Genomic DNA, 13557 nt, shown 5'->3' with positions numbered 1-13557 from the left:
GCTCTACTTGGTGCCTGGCATGCCCATATGGGCACCTAAGTATGTGCTATGTATATGGTTGGAATTAGGTATATCCAGCCAAGAAGTACTGTCACTGGGTGTTTAAGTCGACTTAGGTCCCTTGGATAAACAACTGAAGTGGCATAAGCTGAAAATATAATTACCTGAAGCATGGTGACAAAGTAGACGTCATTGCGGTCAAGCATTTCCTCGATGAACTTGATGAGTTCCTCTTTGTATTCCTTCTTGGACTTGAGCCAGGAGGCGTGGAAGTGGAGACCCAGTGGGGCCCTGTTGCTGTTGAAGTGACGGTTGAAGTTGTGCCTCAAGAGGCGGCCAAACTGCTCTCCCGTCTGGATGTTGGAGCAAGAGTCAACCATGTGGCAACCAGGCAGGGACTCGTCAAAAGTCGGGTCGTCTCGGCGATCGAGTTCATTCATGACCATCTCCCAGACGGGATGGGAACGGGATGGGCAGTTCTGAGCATTGCCGTTGCACCTAGCATGAGTAAGCATTAGACACGAGTTACACAAATTACTTGTAATCAATGGTGAAGATTTTTAATTTGTGCCATTTATCCTTTTAATGAGGGTGGTAGCAATATATAAGAAGATTTTCTGATCAATATGATGCCATACATCAACGAAATTTGTTGAAAACTGGCATAGGTAATTGCAACATGGCATTGGCCGTGTTAAAATTATGTCGGAAATGTTCACTGGATTATCTTAGAAAAATGGATGAATTCTCTCAGTAATGGCATTGGGGAAAAATTCCCCTAGACCAGGGACTGAACCAGAGAGCTTAAGCTTTTCAAGACACTACTCAGACCACTGCACCATGTATGTACACTTTCCTTATTTCCTTGGTAATTTTTCAGCCCAGAGAAAGTTTACCTATGGCAATTATTGTGAATTTCACTGCCGTTCACACAGCAGGCTTGAAATATATCACATGAATGAATGGCATAACCTCTGATGGGAGTAATTGGATGCCACACTTTGCATAATTGGTACTCACTTATGGGGCATTCTGAAGTAGAGTGTGTACGGCCACACTGGGACACGTCCAAGAGATGCGGTGATGGAGGCATCGTACACAAAGAACTGATCAGCCATCATCTCAAATTGCTTATTTCCACCAACACGGAGGTAAGGAGCCCGAATGCCAACAACGGAGCCATCAGTGATGTTTGCAAAGCGCTCGGCAATGAGGCGAGCTCCAGCCATTTCTGCGAGCCAATCCTCGTAACTGCCGTCGGTCCAGTACTTGGGCTCATCTCGGTGAGTGAGAGAGAAAACACCAATTTCATGGCCACGACGATGGAGGTCCTGAAAGCATATTACACATTTATTTTGAGACTTCATAGCTTCAGGCAGTGAGGGACAGTGGTGCAGCGAGGGGGGAGTTTTGGCGGATAAACCCCCCCCCCCCCAGAGCTCAAAGAAATTTTTAAGTTTAATCCATTTTACTTAATTGGATCGATATTACTAATAGAATAGTGTTATAGTTTATCAAATATCCCCTGGAAAGCCATAAAACTCTCCATTTTGAACCATTATTCTTCAATTTTTTCTGGAGGAAGGTCCCTGCAAATCCTGCTTATCCCGGTGGGTATGCAATACCCCCACACCCGTAAGTATTAGTTGTGCCTAAAACCCCCCCTAGCCTTAATTCCTAGCTGTGCCCCTGGTGAGGGAACAGACCTATTCTAAGGTAGGTGTGTTACAAAAATTAAGGCTCGTGGGGAAATGGCACAACATTTATAAAAGCTCATGCTTTTTTTTATTTCAAAGATATTACTGGTGTTAAACATGCATAGTTTTTCAAAATATATTTGGTGGACTAATGTGGTCTAATTGGGAGTGAAGATATGTAAATAACTAATGACACCATGCATATGTAACCAAGTATGGTTATCATTGCTCACTTCATTTTATTCCTTGGCATTAATAGTGTGATAAATCATTAATGGACTAATGAGTAGGAATCCAGGGTTTCCAACCATCTTCAATGACTTAAGGCCTGTGACCTTAAGTCAACAAATGCAGCTGGAGAACCAAGAATTCTACACTCATCATGAGCATTTACCCATGCAAAAATTTATTCCTACAATTATGAGTGGAATTGATTACCTCGTATGTGTACATAATTTATAATATTGTTACACTACAGTGTAAAGACTGTTGTAATAAGTGAAGCTCTCCACGCTATTCATTTTTGTGGTTTTCAGGTGAGAACATTCCAACTCAACAGTGGAATGAATATTAATATGCTCAAAATTTTATATTCTTATGATAGATCTGTGTTTTACTTTATGAGTCATCACAATATTTCTCAGTACGTAGGTATCTGCCATTATGGTGACACATGATGGACTCACCTGTACAGCAGAATAGTTGGTGTACTTGTGGTTGATGAAGAATGTTCCTCTGATCTGGCAGCCGTTAGGATTCTGCCTTTGTCCATTGAAGAGTTCCTCGTACAGATCAATGTTGTCAACATTAACAGCTCCATTGAATGTGATGGTGATCATTTGTGGCACCTGGTGATTGAAGAAATTTTGATGAGCTCACTGTCAATCAATATGAAACCATTTCGACACATCAACGAGGGATCAAATATGAAGTTGTTTCTATGGTAATAGATTGCTCAACCCTTAGAAACTCAATATGCATGTATATCAGCTTTCAGTTTTCCCCTTAAAATTCTCGAGATGCTGAAATATCAGCTCTCCATTCAATCCCATGTAAAAATTAAAAAAAATCATATTTGGAGCTAGTTTCACTTTTATACTGGAGATTATATAAATATTTGCTGCTTCTGATGAAATGGTATTTCTTTTTTGCAGTATTTAGAGTTTTATTTAACAAAAGAATTTGTCTCTTTTTCCAAATGTATTTGCAGATGCACTTGCGAGCTTTCTGGGAGTGGAAATGGAAATTGCCATGAGAGTGATGGGGTAAATATAGGTAATTTTGATGTGGGTATCTTTTTTCTCCAAGAGCTGTACTAGAATGGAGTAAAAGTTGTGTTTCAGCACCAGATACCAGCTCAGCTGTAATGGGCTATTAAACCAGAGCAGCGCTCATGATCCTAATGATGAATGAATGGTTACCTGGTTTGGTTCAATGCCTCCTGGGATCCTGGTTCCGTCAGCAGAGCAAAAGCAATCAGGGAGAACGCATTGGGTTGTGTCGCAGTCTGGTGCCCTGTTGGGGTCAGTCTCAACCGCTATAATGAAAGGTGAGTCAAAAGTCAAAACCTATGTCTCATAATGTAGAATTGTACTTATAAATTTGCAGACTATTCACACTTATGAAATTAGGCCAACTTTTTGAATATACCTATCGTGTAATGACATTGCTACCCTGGAAAATTTCGGTTTCCTACCTGCCTGCGTTCCAATTGCAAATGAATTACTGGAGTTACTCTGTTTAATTTTCTTATGTTAGATGACTAATGCTGTGAAGTCAAAGCTGTAAGTACATACATAATATAGCTGCTGTAGTCACTGTTTTAGAGCTTTTACATACGGAAAATTGCATTTGGAGAGTTACTGTAATGTAGATGCCAATGTAATATACATAGATGACTCTATTTGTAGCTGTTATCTCTAGGAATGGACACTTAATTTACTCACAGCTAATGGTGATCAGATTTAACCTGGCATTTGTGAAAAAAATTTCCTAAATTATTACTGAAATGTAGCTTTTATATGACTTGAAATAATGAACTACATGAGTTTGGACAACATCATATGGTATGCATATACATATGCATCTAGAAAAGGGAAATGCCATACATAAGAATAACTAGAATAAGGCCTCTTAAACAAAACTACGTTGGTTTTCTGTTCAAAGAAAAGCTTCATCGCCACATCTGGCAACATAACACCTCAGGGGCAGTACTGCATGAACCCCCCTTGCAATTTTTCTGTCGGTGAACATGGATATATGAAGCACTATTATAATTCATTTTCGGGTGTACGTCTGCGTGCTTAATATTTAACTCAACGTTTCGTTCCACTTACTGGGAACGTCGTCAGGACGACGACGACGACGACGTTCCCAGTAAGTGGAACGAAACGTTGAGTTAAATATTAAGCACGCAGACGTACACCCGAAAATGAATTATAATAGTGCATCTAATCGCTGCGAAAACCTTAAAACTAAAATATGGATATATGAAGTACATTTAATGGCTAATTAAAATACATCAACATACTATACAAATCTCAGGTAGGCTCAAAATATAAAAAGGTTTTTTTTTTAAATAGATCATCTCACCATATATGATAGGCTCCAATAAATTTTAATAAAAGCTAGATAAAGTCATAAGGGCAAAGTTATGATATTCAGCTGCAATTTGTTCACCACTATCACTACTACCAACATTTTCAAATGTAGGTTACATTTTTATTCCATTGTATGCCTTAAATTTACCACTTAAATACTTAAGGTGTGTCTTTAAGTTGCAAAGGTAAGTTTCATTTGTATCATGAGGAAGGGCTTTTCAAATACATGTTCAAGAGATCAATATGTAGACACTATGAAGAAAACTATGGCTGGTACATATCACCAAATTATGTTCAAATGCAAAGTAAATCACATTTCTGTAGCTATGTATCTCTTGGATAAAATATTGGTTTAGTTGGGGATTCACGGGGACAGTCCATTGTATACTGGAGCTGTGCCAACCTCATTTTTGGTTATTATCGTTGGAGTCAACTCTAGGTACATAATTCTACGCCTGAAGATGATGGCACACTCAGCCTTCGAAAACCCACAACCACACCCGCTGAGAAACCCATGAATTATTCCTTTGAAGCTGTACGCCGGGAAAAACTCAAATTCTACATCAACAGCATTTGTTTTTAGGGCGCAAGCCTAAGACCTCTTGCCTCCCTTGGCTATTCTCTCACTTGCACATACATATGTATATTTAAACGTATGCATTTGCTTAAAATTTGTACTTACTGCATGCATTTTCATCAGATTCGTCCTTGCAGTCTGGCTTGTCATTGCAGAAAAGCTCCTTAGCTATACACTCTCCATTACCACAGGAAAGTTTTCCATCTGGGCACACAGGTTCATCAGTTTTCAGGATTGGCAGAATTTTTCTTGGCTCTAATTAAGAACAGACTAAATTTAATGGATGCACTTGAGACGGATTTTTAGTGTTTTACTGGAAGCAGTAAAAAGGTAAATAATATCTAAATGAACTCATATCTGCCTTTCTCTCTTTGAATGTCTGTGCACATAAATGAAAAAATTCTGTATGATTTACTCCCTGTATGCACACTTTCTCTTGGGCTAATGATACTTTCCCATTGAATTCCAAAGTATTATATCTCCTGTTATGTAAAGAGAGCAGAAGTGAAGGGATACTTCAAAATTTCAACATTGAAATTGCGTGGAGAGGAGAATTGGATTTACTATCACGATGGCAGTTGAAAATTTTCTCATTGAAATACGACAAAAAGTACACATATTTTTACAGAGAGTGGTGAAAGATATGAGTTTATTTTTTGACCATACATGCACTACTTTATTTCCATCCCTATGTCATGTGAAAATTTTCTCTAGATTTTGAAGTGATTCATAGGATTATTATATTTTAACTCAATAGGATCACCTGTATTGCTAGGTAGGCACTTATGTAGTTTCAATCTTAGGTAATTTATTCCAATTGCTAGTATACTGTTAAATTCATTCCTCACATGGAAAAGAAGAGTCTGATAATTAGCTTGTTAGGCAAATATAAATGGCCTGGTAAGGTTTTGATGGCTTTTTAAAGCTTCTTTAAGCGTATTCAAATTTTTTGCTGTGGAAATGGGTTAGCAATTCTGGTTTTAATCAACTTGTTGAAAGAGATTTGAAATAAAGACAACTTTTGATAAGGAAAAAGTCCTTATTAGTTACATTGAAAGTCAAAGAAATAGCTCCGACAGATACTTAAAGTTTAATAAAATACTCAAGTGTGAAATGTGAGGACAGAAGTATTCAAGTAGAAATATACAACCTGTACATATAAAGACATTGGAAGTATCTGCATGATGAAAAGGGAAGAAAATATCTCATGCACTACACTAGAGAAGCCAAGCCAAAGCAGACCCAAAGATGAACAAATATTTGATATATCTGCAACAATTTACATAACTGAGCATTTTACTTGCACCAAGTGGGACATTAATTTGGGTTAAATTTTCTGTATTTGAATTTTGGTAGATTATCCTTTTTGTTCCTCCCCCTCCAGCAGTGACAGCCTAAGGAATTTAAGAAGTAGAATAATTTCATGGCTTTCCTCTGGAATTCATCCTAATTGTTTTAAAATGAAATTCTTTATGAAAAGGGTTACTTTTTATTGCCAGTATAACACATATTTTAATTTTTGCTGAATTTGAATAAAGCTTCTTAAAAATTTTTCAAGCTCAAAATATGACCTAGGATATGAAGGTACGTGTGCCTTTTAAGGCTTAGCATGAGGTGCAAGTAAAATTTGCTCAGCCAGATTGGAGGCGCTTCATGCAAAAGCAGGGAGAAAGCATAGTTGTGTACATTCATACTGATTTTAGTGCTCGTTGTTACTGAGTGCTAAGCAGGATGAGATATACAATTTCCCAAATTATGGTCAGTACAGGAAATCTCATACCCATAATCCTTACTTTCATTGGAAGGACCATGATGCATTGAGGTAAAACTTAGCTCAAGCCCAATTCAAATAGTATTTGTTAAGTAATATTTTAATTCTCGATTCCATAGAAACAGCTAATATTGTAAAAGTTGATGTGTAAGATAAGTGTTGAAACTATCTTGAACCTGAGTTGAAACTGTCATGGAATACTTGAAACTCCTGTGAGCCAGGCTTGATCTATGTTAAATTCCCTTGCTCCAAATCAAGAAAAACATAGAAGAAATGTCTTCATAATGGTATATTAAGCTTGCAAGTTCATATTTGAAAAATAGAACAATTTTATTTTACATAAACTCGTATTAACACTGTGAAAAAGTTTGATGAATTTTGTAGTTGAATTTTTTTTATTTTTGTGTTCAATGGTAAGAAGAGATTTGATATGCAATCTGCACCAATTCAGTGCGTTTATGCTTCACTTTTGTATGTTTGTGGCTAGTTGTTAGATATCTCCTCAATATATCTACACATATATTTACATTAAGTTCACTTGTGCATTTTGATGAAGGCATTGAGAGACTTCTATGTTTGGTATAGAGGAACTACTACTCAAAAACTAGCTGAGATTGATCAATCTATAGAATCCATCACCATCAACCAAATAACTAAGCATGAATTTTGTTTTTAAATTCATATCTATATGCATTTAATTTCCTTTCCATTCTAATTATTAATTGTATGGATATAAGATTATAGGAAACTACTTTCAACAGTGTGTGTACCTATATACACTTCAAAAATATGCATGACTTATTTATGAACAAACACAAAGGATAACTCAACAATTATGACATTTGTTTTACATTTGCCCAGCTCCGATGACATGACCTCCACCTTACTGAACGCCAACTAAGTTGCTGTACTTTCTCGGAAAGTCCCTCCCTCTGAGTGGGGGAGGGAGGGAGGCAATACAACTTACTCTCCAGCTTGCCACAGTTGGTCACTTTACCCTTCCAATCACACGTTTGCTTATCAATGTCGAAAGCCAGTCCGGAGGGGCATGAGATTTGCTTTATACCAGATTTTGTGCACCTTTGGGAAGGAAGAGTAAAGGAAACACATGGATTACACACAAGGAAGAAGGCATTGTTGGTGGAAGTAAAACGTCAGCGAGCCACATCACGCAAATCATAAGACACTGCTTTAAAATATGAGGAGACATTACGTAAGCACAATTAACGTATATACAGAGCTGAAGAGTGTTTTGGAGGTTTGGAAAAATGTTACTTTTTTCCTCTTAGTGAGATAGTTTTCTTGGAAGGATCCCTGCAGTGAAAGAAAGATATGCGTGCATTAGGATCAAGACATGGACAAGAGACAGTTTGACAAGGTAGAAGATCTCAACACCATAAAATGAGGATGCTTTGAAACTTTTTATTTTTCAAAGAAAAATTCATTAAAAGCAGAAGTCAATAAATATAGGAACACCAACAAATGGATATATTTTCTTACTTGTAAAAGAAATCACCATCGGAATTCTACCTGTTAAGGTTGGTCCACATGGAAACTTTAGCTAATTAAACTTTGCCTGACCCCTTGCCTAATAAAATTTCTCTATTTAATCGAAATAAAACTTTCATCATTTCCTTCAACCCTTGTACTGTGGTAAACATACATGTGAGAGAGTACCCGTGAATGTGGGAAAAAACTCACTTGTATGTTAGACACTCTCCTAGCCTGCTTTCCTAGGTCCTTGTTATCTTTATGACCCAAACTTTTTCTTTCATGGATGAAAAATGAAGCTGAAAAACCTTCCCTTCTTACCCAAACCAATTCCTCCCTCTCATTTGTGCTTTCATAGTTATGTATTCATAACCACATGACTTTCGCTTTCTTGTTATTACCTAATTTTTATACCATACTCCTCCCAGTTTGATCTTTATTAAATGCTTTTTTAATACCTAAAAAGCATGGAAAAACATCCTTTTTATACCCTTGTTTACTTTCTAGTATAGAATCCTCATTATTGCTGTCCTTCTGCCGCTGACTTTCCATTGCTAAATTCAAACCTATCGTCAACTTTGCAACTGCTGCTAGCTATTTCCTCTTGCCATCTATTTGTAATCTCTTGCAAAAACTGAAGATGTTTCTGCATTCTTATGAAGTTTACTGTTTTTTCCCCACATTAAGTGATATTGTTAATTTCATTTACCAGATATCCCATGAAAGGCTAACTTAGGAGGAAGTGATTTCTAAGATAGTTTGATACCTATATGTTCAATCCATTTATAGCAGTATAATTATATTTTCCAAGCATTGGAACAAATTACAATGATATTTTAGGTCCCTTTTTATATAATGTGAAGATGGCTGCCTTTTTGAAAAAGTTTCCTCATCTTATGGTACTGAAAATGCAATCTGTTGTAGCATTAAAACCCAGTTAGAAGCAAATGATATGTTGAAGAAGAGTCTGAAAGTAGAAAAGATTTCAGAAGAATTAGAAGCCTATTTGGCCATGATAAAGTTCTCCATCATTTCAACCTCTTTCACTGCTCCTTTGATTTGGCTAATTTATTCCTATTTACGATTTTGAGAGAATTGTTTTGGCTGTTATTGAAAAGGTTTCCTCAAGAATTAATGGGAATACATAAGTTCCTTGATTAATAGATCGTTTTTGCTTGAATCACAGAGGATGTAGCTCAAGATGGAATTGTCATAGTTGACGCTGGATGGTTGTTGGGTGCAAAACTATCTTTCTCAAGTACTTCCATCCCTTGCCTTTTCTATGATATGAGATATATTTAAATGTGGTGAATGTTTAAAGAATTCCTTAACTCCTGGCTCTTCTAAAGGTGTCAGCAAAATGAGAGAATCAAGTCATTGGTCTCAGAAAACAAGCATTTTTAACCTACTGATGCAATTTGGATTTTTTTTAGATTAATGGACTTATGCGATTTCAAGAATGCATCGTATCGAGTTCTTAGTGTTATTTCAGTTTTTTTTTATGAAAAAAAAATAACTAGCCAACTAGATCAAAGAAGCAGTTGACGGAGATGGAAGAAAATGACTGACTAAGGTAACTCCACTCTGGAATGCCATGCTTTGTTTGTTTTCTGGAAGAGAAAAGAGAAAGTAAGAGTACATTAGAGGTGGTACAACAAAAGCGACACGTAGGTACACTCACGTCGTGCAGGCAATGGGATGCCAAGGAAATGAAACAAAAGGACCGACCAGCTTGGGTTTCCTTTCGTTTCGCCCGAAGAAGTGAGAAGCGTGACATGGCCCTAGAGACACTTCCTTCCACCTTTACATGACTAAAAGTACTCACTTTCCAACTTATTGCAATTCTTAACATTGGTTTTCCAATCACAAGTCTGTCGGTCAATGTCAAAAGCGAGTCCAGTGGGGCATTTGACCCCGGCCAATCTGGTCACCCCGTTTTCTCCGGCCTGGTCGCACCTGTTGGGGAAGAGTGGAGTGGAACGGTGTGTTTTTAGTCTGCTCGCTGCCTCCGACACGAGTCACAATCAGTGCGTAGCTTCCTTTCGCTCCCGAAAACGACGCTTTGGAGAAAGCAGTTTGGGAGTAATGCATTAAAAAAAAAAGAATTGCGATAAGAGAGGCGCTTTTCCTTCTTCAGCGGGCAACCAAAAGCAAACAACTTGCGCGGAGACGTCGCCTTCGAGTGTTGGGAACGAACTTTTTAGCGAATCCATCAGGTGGGACGGCCCACACAACACTGCGGTCTCGTACCGGAAATTAAAATACACGTGAGTAGCAAAAACCATTTCGTTCGTTTTTGCTCGCTGAAATTATCAAGGCAACTTTAATATGTTATCTACATGTCTATTTCATACTGAAAGGCTACATCATTTATACCTTTTAAAAATGTATATTGCTCTAAAAATGAATATCCTGTATATGTGATATTATTAATGTCGTAAATATTTATTGTAAGAAGACCACAAACGATTCGCGAGCTTGATTATTTTGAATTTCGGATTTTTCTTTTTGCATCTACCAATGAATCTTGCGTTCCGGTTGTGCAATACAAACGAAAGAAAAGGAGCAAAGCTCAATAGTCTTTCAGGGCATTAAAATCAGTAATCATTTGCCTCATGTTGTGAAAAAATGTGACACGATCGGATCTTTCATCGGTCTCCGTTTCATTATCACTCGTTTTGCGCACCACATTAGGTTCTCTAAAAAAATCGTGAATTCTACAATCGTGAAATCTACGCCATTAGTCGGTTCCTTAGTTTTGTCTCTACTAAATTTAATTGGATTCCTCAAAAACTTTGAATATTCATGGACAAGATGGTCTTGGCGGGAAATTCAAGCTGTTCATAGGTTTACACTGAGCCGGACTTAACAGAGCGTTGCGAATGGGAATGATTTTGAAAATTTAATTGAGGGTCTGAGATCGCAAAAAATGCTGTTGGACCGCTGTTTTTATTTAAAAAAGCCATAAATCCATGCAAAATGGCTGAATGGCTCCTTTTATAAAGTTAGTCAGCGTCTTTCCGCCGACACTTACTTTTTTCAATGGTTTCGGGATGCTACGAGGAAGCTGTCGGCGCGTATATCGGTCGAAACGTTGTTGTGCGTGTGTTCGTCGGTGGAGAGGCCTTACCTGACTACGTCCCTGCAGTCGCCCTCCGTGGTGAGCCTGAAGTACTCGTCGGGCGGTCGTCCATCGCACAGCTCATCAACGGTCTGGTCTTCTCCGTCTCCACCGTCCCCGCCATCGTCCTGCCTCCGCACGCGACCACCGGAGCAAAGCCCTGCAAAACACCACACTCTCTGTTATGGATCTCCACAATTCAAACCATGATTCAGATACATACCACTACGGCTTAAAAAACCACGAGTGGGCTATCCGCCCTAAGCATTTTCCGTGACAATTATGTTGTTTTTTTGTCGAAATTTCGTATGTAAAAGGCAAAAATTCTGGCAGAGGGCTTTCGCCGAATTGCAAAATGAATTGTATCGAAAATATCGCAAAGATTTGGCAATTTTTGCAAAGTTTATGGCGGGAAATAATTATTAGCGAAGCTGTAATCAGAGATTTTTGGGGGGTGCATTTTTCACTCAGGTGCATTTTCCCCCCAAAAATTTCAGAGGGACCTGAACCCCTTCTTCTCTTCCATGGGAGTGACGGGGATGCTAATACGGTCAGGTATGTTACCAATCACAGTTGTAGGTCACTCCCGAACTATGATCAGGAGATACAGATGTTTCAAAGCAAATAATATCTCTCAGAGAATGTCTTCCTTTGCGGTATTACTTTGGGTGAAGGTGTGTTACTAATATTAAGTCATTTGTTTACTGTTTAATGAAATAATATTATTTTTTAACCTTATTACCCAAGATGTAACCACTGGTGAATTGCCTAGCTGAAATCACTAATGTATGGGTAAAACTATTACCTAAATTGGCAAAATTTTATGCAGTAATTATTCTGAAGGTGTCAATTAATTAATAGGTATAACCGTATCTTTTTTCACGTGCACCTCTGTGCGGCCTCTATTTCAATGTGTTATTGAATTAGATAGATTTTCATCCTGTTTATCGTGAATAAAAGTTGAAAATGTTGGTGATAGGCAAGGAAGTAATGCGGTTAATGAATAAGTACACCTGGAAAAGTCAGGGATTTTAATGATCTTATTTCTGCTGGTGAGGTCTAAAAAATTACGGTTATGGCATTTCGAATAAATTGCAAACTCATTATTCCTTTCTTGCCTGCACTAAATCAAATCGAAAAATCGCCTTCGACGCGTGTTTCCAGCCTTTCGCAGGACAAGTAGCCAGAGGTAGGTACGAGGCCTTCAATCGGATGTCTTTAAGTTGATTATACTCATTTCGGATTTCATTCGGGAAAGGGAAAGCTAATGTTCAGAGGCGACCCATTAAATTGGAAATCACGATGTCGTTAGGCAATCAACCTTTACGTTCCAATGGAAAATTGAGGATGGAATCCTCAAAAGGCTGGGTAATCGACTACTTCGCTAGGCATTCAATTCTAGTCTCTTGTGAAGGGAATGCGGAAATCCAGACAGGCTGGTTTTTGCCACAATGGAAAGACAGAAAGGAGTATTTGGTGTCAATTTCAGTCTTTCGTCACCCACGGCTTAGTGTAGCGTTAGAGGAGGGGCGCAAGAAACTTAAATGCCGTACAATTTAGGCTGTCGAAATGATTTATTGATATTTCTCAACTCTCGAAGTTGGTTAACACGGAATTAATGACCAAAGTGTTTTATATCTTACGAAACTATATCTGTGTGTCCAAATATTTCCATCGATTTTCTCAACTTGAAAAAAATCGATCAATTTTGGATATATATATATTAATGTGGAGTAATTAGTCATTTAGCGAAGCAGTCACAGTGGGGTACAATAGCGCAGCGGCGGATACAGATGGGGGCGCAGGGGGCGCGCGCCCCCACTTTTTTATATCCTAGGATGACATTGTCTTGAATATATGTATAATAATCACTTTAATTGAAAATTTCTGAAGCTCTGCATATGACTTGATTATTTTTTATTACGATAAAAGTAAAGGTAACTCAAGATATCTTTTGCGCCCCCTCCTTGAGTTTTCTCTGTATCCGCTACTGTGATAGCGTGGAAATGTTTAAAGTTGTCATAAAATGGCATTCATTTTGCTTTAAATACATAGAATAATACAGGATTTTTTTAAATTGTAGAGTAAGCAACGAAGATTTTTATCTCGCACATAGAGAATTTCCTAGAACCGAAGTACAGTCTGCACAAAGACACCACTTCGTCACAAAAAGGAGACGGAGTTCGCGATCATGAGGCGTTCATTGCACATGGTGATACATTTCTTGCTGTCCTCTCCACACGGCAATTCATCCCATCCCAACGTCCACTCTGACGCATGGTGCCAACTTTCTTATTATT

At 38.1% G+C, this 13557-nt stretch overlaps 1 protein-coding gene across 2 annotated transcripts in view; it reads right to left on the bottom strand.

The window, feature by feature from the left end:
- Positions 1–13557, bottom strand: part of LOC124167526 (chitin deacetylase 1) — a 30523-nt gene that overhangs the window by 2387 nt on the left and 14579 nt on the right. Inside the window, exons 2-8 of one of the 2 annotated variants that reach the window (XM_046545470.1) lie at positions 11267–11417; positions 9962–10092; positions 4980–5129; positions 3119–3234; positions 2384–2545; positions 1021–1331; positions 165–498 (exon numbers count right to left, since the gene is read on the bottom strand). In XM_046545470.1, coding sequence (XP_046401426.1) covers positions 165–498; positions 1021–1331; positions 2384–2545; positions 3119–3234; positions 4980–5129; positions 9962–10092; positions 11267–11417 — 1355 coding nt within the window. Of the gene's footprint in view, positions 1–164; positions 499–1020; positions 1332–2383; positions 2546–3118; positions 3235–4979; positions 5130–7612; positions 7726–9961; positions 10093–11266; positions 11418–13557 lie in introns of both variants that reach the window. The other variant, XM_046545471.1, reaches the window with a different exon arrangement.

The sequence above is a fragment of the Ischnura elegans genome, chromosome 11 (genome assembly GCF_921293095.1).
Source record: "Ischnura elegans chromosome 11, ioIscEleg1.1, whole genome shotgun sequence".
Lineage (NCBI taxonomy): Eukaryota > Metazoa > Arthropoda > Insecta > Odonata > Coenagrionidae > Ischnura > Ischnura elegans.
Note: the sequence above shows the minus strand (reverse complement) of the source record. Positions and strands in the feature narration are given on the sequence as shown.